Raw genomic sequence first — 9526 nt, 5'->3', positions numbered from 1 at the left:
CAGAATTTGGTGGAAAAGAAAGACGGGGGGGGGGTATCATCCGCATATTGATGACATCGCAGCCTGTACCTCCTGGTGACCTCTCCCAGTGGCTTCATACAAATATTAAGTAGCACAGGGAACAAGAGGGAACCATGCACACCCAACAGGTAAATGGCCATGGTCAGAGCAGGAATCCCCCAACACTATCTTCTGAGACCAACCCCCCCAGACAGGACGAACCACCACAGTATGGTGCCCCTTAGGCCCTGTGCTGAGAGGCAGCTCAGTAGGATATTATGGTCAATAGTATCAAAGGCCACTGAGAGATCCAGAAGAACTAGCAAGGTCATATTCCCCCTGTCTAGTTCTCAACAGAGCTCAACAACTAAGGCGACTAAAGCAATCTCTGTTCCAAATCCTGGCCCAAAGCCAGATTGAAATGGGTCCAGAAAATGGGTCTTCGTTAAAACGCACTGTATCTAACAAGGAGATCAAGAGAAAAGTGTGTGTTTCAGTCTTCAAGAACCAATTGCCCCTTAATGCAAATAACATGGTGCTTGTGGGGGACGCAGATAAGGATTACTGGTGAGGCTAAATTAAACAGACCTACTGACCTAACTTGCCCAGGCAAGACTGATCTTGTCAGATCTCAGAAATTAAGGACTTGAATGAGAGACCACCAAGGAAGTCCAGGGTTGCTATGCAGAGACAAGCAACGGGAAACCATCTCTGAATGTCTCTTGCTTTGAAAACCCTATGTGGTTGCCATAAATCAACTGAGGTTTGACCATACTTTACACACATACACAATGCAAACACAGAGTTATGGAAATCAAATAACATGTATGTATCTTTTAGTGTCCTGCTCTCAACATATCACCAAATTTAGCCAAGCTTAACAATTTTACAACACCTGGACCCAAGTTTAAAGTTAAAATGAAGTGAACTATGTGATCTTAATACAAAAACCTGTAGGATAAAGTTACATCAGTTTCTAAGAAGGCCTCTTCTGAAATCTTAATACTAGCAATTTAGCCACTGGATTTTTTTGTTTTACAAAATCAGATTTACATTTAGAAGTAAATCAAAACAAACTAATCTTTATCACAAACACATTTGTTTACTTTATCATAATCTTTATCACAAACACATTTGTTTACTTGGTACTTTGGAAAAGCATACAAACATTACTTTGCATTTATGTGTAAACATCTTGCAGGAAAACATAACACAGCATAATCTGTTCAGGTGTCCATTCATACTAGAAAGCACTGCCTCTCTTGCATTTTCAAGAAAGCTGTAAAATTTAAGAACTAGGAATGTCCATGAACAGAACTCACAGCATTTATTTTTCTGTCAAAAATAAGGTGTCTGGGGATTAGGTTTGTGGGGGCACAGTTTGGCAGGAGATACTTTTTTTAAAAAAATGCAGTCTCAGGTACCTACCAAAGATCTTGCAAGAAGTGACAAAGGGTAGCTCTAAGAATCTCCAAAAACTCTATGGTACCACAGAGTTGCCAGTGATTTCTAGAGCTACCCTTTGTAACTTCTGGTAAGAACTCTTGGTAATATGGTTGCCAGCCTCCAGGTGGGGCCTGGGGATTTCCCACTTTTACAACTGATCTCCCAACTGATCTCCAGCTGACAGAGATCAGCTCCCCTGGAAAAAATAGATGCTTTGAAGAATGGAATCTATGGCATCATATCATGGTGAGGCCCCTCCCCTCCTCAAACCCCTCCCTCTCCCGGATCTACCCCCAAAGTCTCCAAGTATTTTCCAACCCAAACCTGTCAACCCTACTTGGTAATTACACAAGGATGCATTTTTGAAAAGCCCCTCCCCCAATCAGACGCTTGGCAACCCTATTGAGGACCCTGATTCCAAATGGGACTATGGTAAAAGGGAAGGCAAGTTTAAGAAAGCCAGTTTGATGTAGTGGTTAGGAGCGTGGACTCTAATCTGGGGGAACCAGGTTTGATTCCCTGCTCCCCCACATGCAGCTGCTGGTATGACCTTGGGTCAGTCACAAGTTCTCTCGGAGCTGTTCTCTCACAAGCAGTTTGTGTCAGAGCTCTCTAAGCCCCACCTACCTCACAGGGTGTCCGTTGTGAGGAGGGGAAGGGAAAGGAGTTTGTAAGCCGCTCTGAGACTCCTTTGGATAGTGAAGAATGGGGTATAAATCCAATCTCTCCTTTTCTTCTAAGCTCCCTTCCCCCCGCCCTATTTTTCCAACCAAAGAAGAAATCCAGTTCTTCTCACCGTACTGGAACAGTCCACCATGAAATTTCTAAAATAAGAACAGCTTCTGTTCAAATGTGGCTGCAATCTATTTTATTATTTATAACATGTCACCCTAAAATCAATGGGTTGGATCCAGTGCACCAGCAATGGAATGTACTCACAGAAACAGATCTTTCTCACCTTTCCTGAGCAGCCATGAAAAGGTAATACCACTGTGTTAGAGGCTCACATGGCTAAAAAGCCATGCAACATGGTATCACCCACTTTGCTTCTGATGTCAGTAGAAACACTGGTGGTAGAACAAGCCAGAAGGGCATTTATGTGCCCAGGCCCCCTCCTTACTTGAAGTCATTTGTTTTGGGGTAGGGCCATGGCTCAGTGGTAGAGCATCTGTATGGCAAGCACGAGGTCCTAGGTTCAGTCCCCGGCATCTCCATTTGATAAGGACCAAGCAGTAGGTGATATGAAAGATTTAGACCCTGGAGAGCCACTGCCTGTCTTGAGCAGGCAATACTGTCCTTGATAGACCAAGGGTCTGATTCAGTATAAGGCAGCTTCATATGTGTTGCATTTCTTGTTGTCCATGCAGACCACACAACCTCAAATGCTGGCACTCATAACAGGCTGCTATGAAAGGCAAGAAAAATCAGCTTCCACCAGTGGCTTATGCTAGCCATACTTTTTACCCAGGTGTGAGAACTGTATGTAAGCAAGATTTCTAATTAACACACACTAACAATAAAAATTGTAGCTAGGCGGCAGTACTCAATAATTTAAGTACTTTAATTCTTTGCCTTAAACGTAATCCCAGATATCTCCAAATCACAAGTATTAGGGGGAAATCACATTCTCCAGCCCTATTTCAAGTGACACATTTTGTAACAAAATCAGAAGTGAAATAGAACTCCAGTTTACCTAGTATACTCCCTACCTGTTGCATAAAGCCAAGATTATAATGCCCCTATGGTGCAGCCTCATTTGAAATACTGCATGCAGTTTTGGTCCCCATATCTCAAAAAGAAAACTACAGAACCAGAAAAAGATGGTTAAAGGGTTGGGACAGGAAAGGGAAGAAAAGGAAGCCTAGAGAACAGGCTAAAAAGTCTGAGAGTTTACAGTTTAGAAAAAAAAGACAACTATGACAAGGACATGATAGATATTCATGAAATTGCGCATAGCATAGAGAAAGTGGAAAGAGAACTTTTTCATCCTCTCCCAAAGCTCAGGGACTCCTAACAAATTAGATGAGCAATAGATTCAGGACAGACTAAAGGAAATAATTCTTTACTCAATGAGAATTCAGTGTCCCATAATGATGGTCACCAGCACAGATTACTTAAAATGGATTAGACAGTTTCTTGGAAGATAAATCCATCAGCAGCTACTGACCATGGTGACCAAAGCAAAACTCCATGTTCAGAGGCAGCACCTCTCTGAATATCAATGGCTAGGAATTGGGATGAACCGAATGCATCCCCGAAAATGGCCCATTCGGACCCCTTTTGGGCTGATCTGAATTGGCTTGCCGCCGAATTTCAGCGGCAATTTGGTCATATTATATCCTATGGGCCACTGAAGTCAATGGAGAAAACATAGGGTATGTTCTGGGGGCTGGAGGGGAGGGGGTTTGAGGGAGAGGCTCCAAACTTGCAGGGTAGCTGCTGGAGCCTCTCCCCAAGATACCAACCAAGTCTGAAGAATAGTAAACCAGGGGGTCCAATTCTATGGACCCCCAAACAGGTTGCCCCTATTCCCTCCATTGTTCTCTATGGCGGGAAAAAAGTAACTTGTTTTCCCACCATAGAGAACAATGGACGGGATAGGGGCAACCTGTTTGAGGGCCCGTAGAATTGTACCCCCTGGTCCAATGCTCTTGAAACTTGGTTGGTATCTTGGGGAAAGGCTCCAGAAGCTACCCTGCAAGTTTGTAGTCTCTCCCTCCAGCCCCCTCCCCTCCAGCCCCCAGAATATACCCTATGTTTTCACCATTGACTTCACCACTGGTACTGACGAAACTGACATGCGGGAGTCTTACTGTCAGCCAAAATTGATTCTACCTGATTCGGCCGAATCCAAATGGGCTGAATTATTTATTTATTTATTTGCACACCCCTAGCTAGGAGACAACAACAGGCCATTGCTTCTATGCCCTGCTTGTTTGACATCCAGGACAACAGGTTGGCCACTATGTGAAGGAGGATTCTGGACAGAGGAACCATTGGTCTGATCCAGGAACGCTGCTTCTATGCTAATTAATTATCCAGTTTCACTACCTCTTATCATGGCTTACATGTTGCTCTGAACTGGTCTGGCTTCTCTAAACACCCAATGGAATGGCATTAACTGGCCCAAAAGAAACATGGCTGAAAATACTGCTGAGGGAACAATCCTGAACAGATCTACTTAGAATCCTATTGAGGTCTATTCAGTGGGGTTTATTCTAGGAAAATATCTTTAGGACTGCACCGTTAGGCTCTTCCACAGGTAATTGGGAAATCACCTCTTTAATGATACAGTAGTCCTTGAGGCAATCTCGTTTCCATATTGACATAAGCAGCATTGCATGCCTTTCTCACACGCCTTTTGACCCAAGTAGTACATATACCTCAGTAAAATTATTGACCCCAGTTTGTGTTTGCTGGCTTTCCTTGCAAGTGCATAAAAACAAGTTTTTTGTGAACACTCATACAGAATTTTAAAAACTAGTTTAAATCACGTTATCCCCAACCACTACCCCCCCCAGGCTTGCCAACCCCCAGGTCCGGGTGAGAGTCCCGCAATTTTGCAAGCTCCTGCACGTTGCCAGCCAGCTGGCCAGCAGGGGAAAGCCCCGCCCCAACAGCCATGATGTGCCTTTAAATCTCAGCAGAACATTTTAGAAGAAGCTTGAAAACTGTTTGGGAATGTGTGTGTGCCTTTAAATCTCAGCAAGATGAAAGCTGGATGGGGGGGCGAGCAGGTTCAAGCCACGTGGCTATTCATGGTGAGTGTGTGAAGTGTGTGACAGAGGAAAAGAGCACAGTCCCTCTGTTTGTTTTGCATTTGTTTCAGAAGTCATGTGTACAGTTAAATGGATAGTAAAGAGTTAACTAGAACCTGATTATGGGATGGAGGAAAACTCCACCCCCTAGACTGCTTCTTACTTACTTTCATTTTTCTGTGTTAGTCTGAAGAAGTTGGTTGAAATAAAGCAGATTGTTACATTCAGCAACTCCCATGAGTAAAACGATTTATACCATTGCCCCAGGGAGATCACAAAAGTGTGGGCTTGCAAACTGTTTGTGTTTGGGAAGGATTCCTTGGTCTTTTGGCTGCTCTATGAGTGTGTGTGTGTTTGTGTATGTTCCTTACTAAAGTCATTGCTTCGAAATGCAACCAAAGCCTGACAAGGGACTAGGGTTGCCAGCCTCCAGGCAGGGCCTGGAGACCTCCTGCTTTTACAACTCGTCTCCAGCTGACAGAGATCAGCTCCCCTGGAGAAAGTGGCTGCTTTGAAGGGTGGACTGTATGGCATTGTACTCTTCTGAGGCCCCTCCCCTCCCCAACCCCCCCCACTCCTGGATCCACCCCAAAGTCTCCAGGTATTTTCCAACCCAGAGCTGGGAACCCTACAAGGGACTTGTGGGGGTATGACAAATTATACTTTCACTTAGTGGAAATGCAGCTGCTAGGGAACCCTTTGAAGGCAAAAAGTGATTAACACATGGAATTCACTGGCACAGGAAGTGGTGGTGGCTACAAGCATGGACAGCTTCAAAAGGGAATTAGATAAGCATATGGAGCAGAGGTCCATCAGTGGCTATTAGCCACTAGGTATAGATAGGGGCTCTGGGGCAAGTGATGCTCTGTCTTCTTGGTGCTTGGGGGGGGGGTCAACAGTGGGAGGGCTTCTAATGTCCTGGCCCCATTGGTGGACCTCCTGATGGCACTGGTATTTCTGGCCACTGTGTGACACAGAGTGTTGGACTGGATGGGCCTTTGGCCTGATCCAACCTTGGCGTTTTTTATGTTCTTATGTTCTTATGTTCAGCTTTCCCTAGGACTCTTGCACTTGCTACATTGCTACATTGATACTGTGCCCCCCCCCAATAAGTTTAGAGGAAGGAAGGTTTAGAGAAATGGGAAGGATCACTAGGAGTGCTCACTGGCTGGCTCTAAAGAAAACAGGTTCAAATCTAAATGCTCTAGGTTTGCTTCATATGAAGACTTGCATTTCAAACTGTGGAACTTCAAATTTCATATTCCACTCATTTGGATTTTGCCAGCATCACTAAGTAAAATCACATAAGGAGCAGCTGCACAGAAGTCACCTGCTTTTTACCTTCCAGGTACCATTGTGAGTTGGAAATGGGAACTTGCTTCTCATTTCCATGCCAGATAAGACATGGCACCTTGCCAGTCAAGTATGACAGAAAGATGGAATAGGAAAGGAACCACAGTAATTGCCAGCAAGATCTGAGTATGATCCACTAGTTGGTCATCTGTGCTTTATCATCCTCAAAGCTCTCATATTAATCGCTTCCAAGTTTTTAATATCCTTGAACTGTAGTGCCCAGAATGGAACACCATACTCCAGATCTAGTATTACCAGCACTGAACAGAGAAGGTATTAATTTCTCTCGGAAATGATGGTCCTGATAATACCGTATAAGTAAAACAGAATTGTGCCACAGCATTATGTTGTTCAGTAAGGTAGTCACCCATAGCCACTTACTCAATTCTTACATTTGTGAGTAGAACAACACTTACAGCCTCCCAACTCTACAGTTGACAAAAATCGTTTTCAAATTTGAGCCTATAACCTGAAGGGTTTGCAATCCCTATTGGTTCGATAAATATCAATGAATGTGAAGAGTCCACCAATCATTAATGAAAAGCACTTGGTTCGTATTTTTCTAACTTGATCCTTAATTTTTAACATGTCACTATGGTGCTTTTAACTAATCGTGCATAAAGGAGTTTTTCTAGCTCACATTTCTAAAGGCTGCAGGAGTCGCATGTAACTAAACCAGGTAGAAAACTGGGTCATCCTAGCAACATTTAATATGAATAGGACATAACCTGCTATAAATCCTTAGAAATTAGCATTATTTATTAATTTTATAGGGCACTAAAGTGGATTAAGATTTTTCCTACCAGTTGGTTCCACAATGAGATTAAAGAGAGTTTTTTCAATGTTACAAAATTAAACCCACATCCTTAAATGGGGAAAAAATCATACCAGACATGCTATTCCTTAATTTAGGTAGTAAAACTGTGCATTACAAAACAGAAGAGAGAGAGAAGATAGTTAAGCTGGTAAATATACCCCCCCCAATTTTCCTCCTAGGACTCAAAGTATCTTCATCAACATAGCAGGGGGCAAAGTTAGGGTCTACACATAAACAGAAACTGGCAAAAATCAATCAATCTCTGCCAAAAAAGTTGTTGAATCCAGGCTCTTTATGTTCATGTTCTACCTACTGCAACAGATCTCTATGCCAAATTTCACAACATAAGCTGTAAAAAATCACTCTAAAAGTACATGTTATACAGAAATGTTTATTCAACCAAATTCTTACTTACTGACTGTTCATTTAAATCCTGAGTGTCTTCCATGGAGGTTTCTCACGTTACTTTTCCTCCACAAAGAGAAGCACCTCCCCTTTAAATCACAACTGGATGTCCTAATTTTAAGAGAGAAAAAGGAAATAAATTGTTACTTTGTTTTTATAGTTAAACAAAAAAGCCTTTAACATAAAAAGCCACCTATTAAGTATAGATGGAAATAGCAACCAACAAACAATGTTATATTCCATAAAAAATTAACATAAAACAATTATTAAATGCCTAAAATTATTAAATGCTTAAAAGCAGGCATAGATTTTTGCTTGACATGGAGCTGTCACCAACCATTCTCTCCTAATCCTGACAGTTCTTTTTCCTTATTATATTTGTGGTTACTAAACCAAGCTCTTTTGTAATCAAGTTTTCCCTGCCCTTATTCCAAATTACTGGGGGCAATCTTCATCAATATAGCCCCTCACTGAAGACACCAATCATGCCCAATCTGAAGGTCCCCAATGCACAGGGCAGCATTTCAGAAAATACAGAGGGCTTCAATGAGGAGGGGGAAGAAAGGTAAGTTCCATTCCACAAGTGGAGATCTGCTCACAGTCCTTCGGATCCAGGGGACCTCATCTAAGTATACTTAAACATTACAGAGACAGAATTCAACATCAGTGCTGAACGTAATATCCAGTTTACCCTAACTGGAAGCAGTTTTTAATAATGTGTGATAGTACTTAGAAGGAACCATTATGTAGAAACCACTCCAGTTTCAAACCAACAAGAATCTAGGGCAGGCACCAATACTAAAAGGGATAATCAGGAGGTTTATTATAATCCTCCATCAAAAGCTCTGGCACGACATCTGATATAAAGTTTTGTGCTTATGGATTTGATTTTTAAAAGTACCCAAGGGTACACTTTTATTGTTTTCCATTATACACTACAAACATATATAGAAACCAACAACATAAAACTACCACTAACAAACATAAAACATATAACAGGAGGCATATTCCATCTTCTATCCTTCAATTATCTAATTATTACATTTCAGATCTCATTATCTATTTTGCTAGCTTATCTTTTCTGCGTACTCAAATTCCATCAGGTTGTTACGCTTATATTATACCAGTCATAAAATCTCTTCCAAGTTTTTTGAAAAGTCCATTCCGTTCCAGCTCTCATTTCCAACGTCAATTTATCATTCTCAACCGTTTCAAGCAGCTTATTCACATATTCTTGTTTCGTTGGAGTCCCCATTGTTTTCCAATATTTAGCATATAAAATCCTTGCAGCTGTTGACAAATAAACAATCAAATACCTATCTGCTTTATCAAAATCTTTCGGAAATATATTCAATAGCAATATCTCTGGAGTAAATGGGACCTTAGTTCTTATAATTTTTTGCATTATTTCATGTACCCATCTCCAAAACCTTTTTGTAACATCACATAGCCACCACATATGATAGAATGAACCAGTCTTATTCTTACATTTCCAACATTTATCTGAACTAGTAGCGTTTTGTTTAGCTAGTCTATCTGGTGTAATATACCATCTATAAAACATCTTATACATATTCTCTTTATATGATACAGCATTAGTCAATTTAATGTTTTTCAACCAAATCTGCTCCCACTCATCAAAGTTAATATTACGCCCAATATTCTGGGCCCATGCAATCATGTTTTTTTTCACCGTTTCATCTATCATCATATCATCTAATAAAATCTTATATAATTTCTTTATCAC

General features: G+C 41.5%; 1 protein-coding gene across 1 annotated transcript in view; it reads right to left on the bottom strand.

Annotated features, from left to right (window-relative positions):
* LOC107110185 (eyes absent homolog 4-like) overlaps positions 1-9526 on the bottom strand; it is a 232426-nt gene that overhangs the window by 199562 nt on the left and 23338 nt on the right. The window contains exon 2 of the mRNA XM_015410923.1: positions 7790-7890. Within this exon, the coding sequence (XP_015266409.1) occupies positions 7790-7822 (33 nt within the window). The 5' untranslated portion in view covers positions 7823-7890. The remainder of the gene's footprint in view (positions 1-7789; positions 7891-9526) is intronic.

This window comes from Gekko japonicus, unplaced genomic scaffold, assembly GCF_001447785.1.
Source record: "Gekko japonicus isolate JY-2015 unplaced genomic scaffold, Gekko_japonicus_V1.1 scaffold192, whole genome shotgun sequence".
Lineage (NCBI taxonomy): Eukaryota > Metazoa > Chordata > Lepidosauria > Squamata > Gekkonidae > Gekko > Gekko japonicus.
Note: the sequence above shows the minus strand (reverse complement) of the source record. Positions and strands in the feature narration are given on the sequence as shown.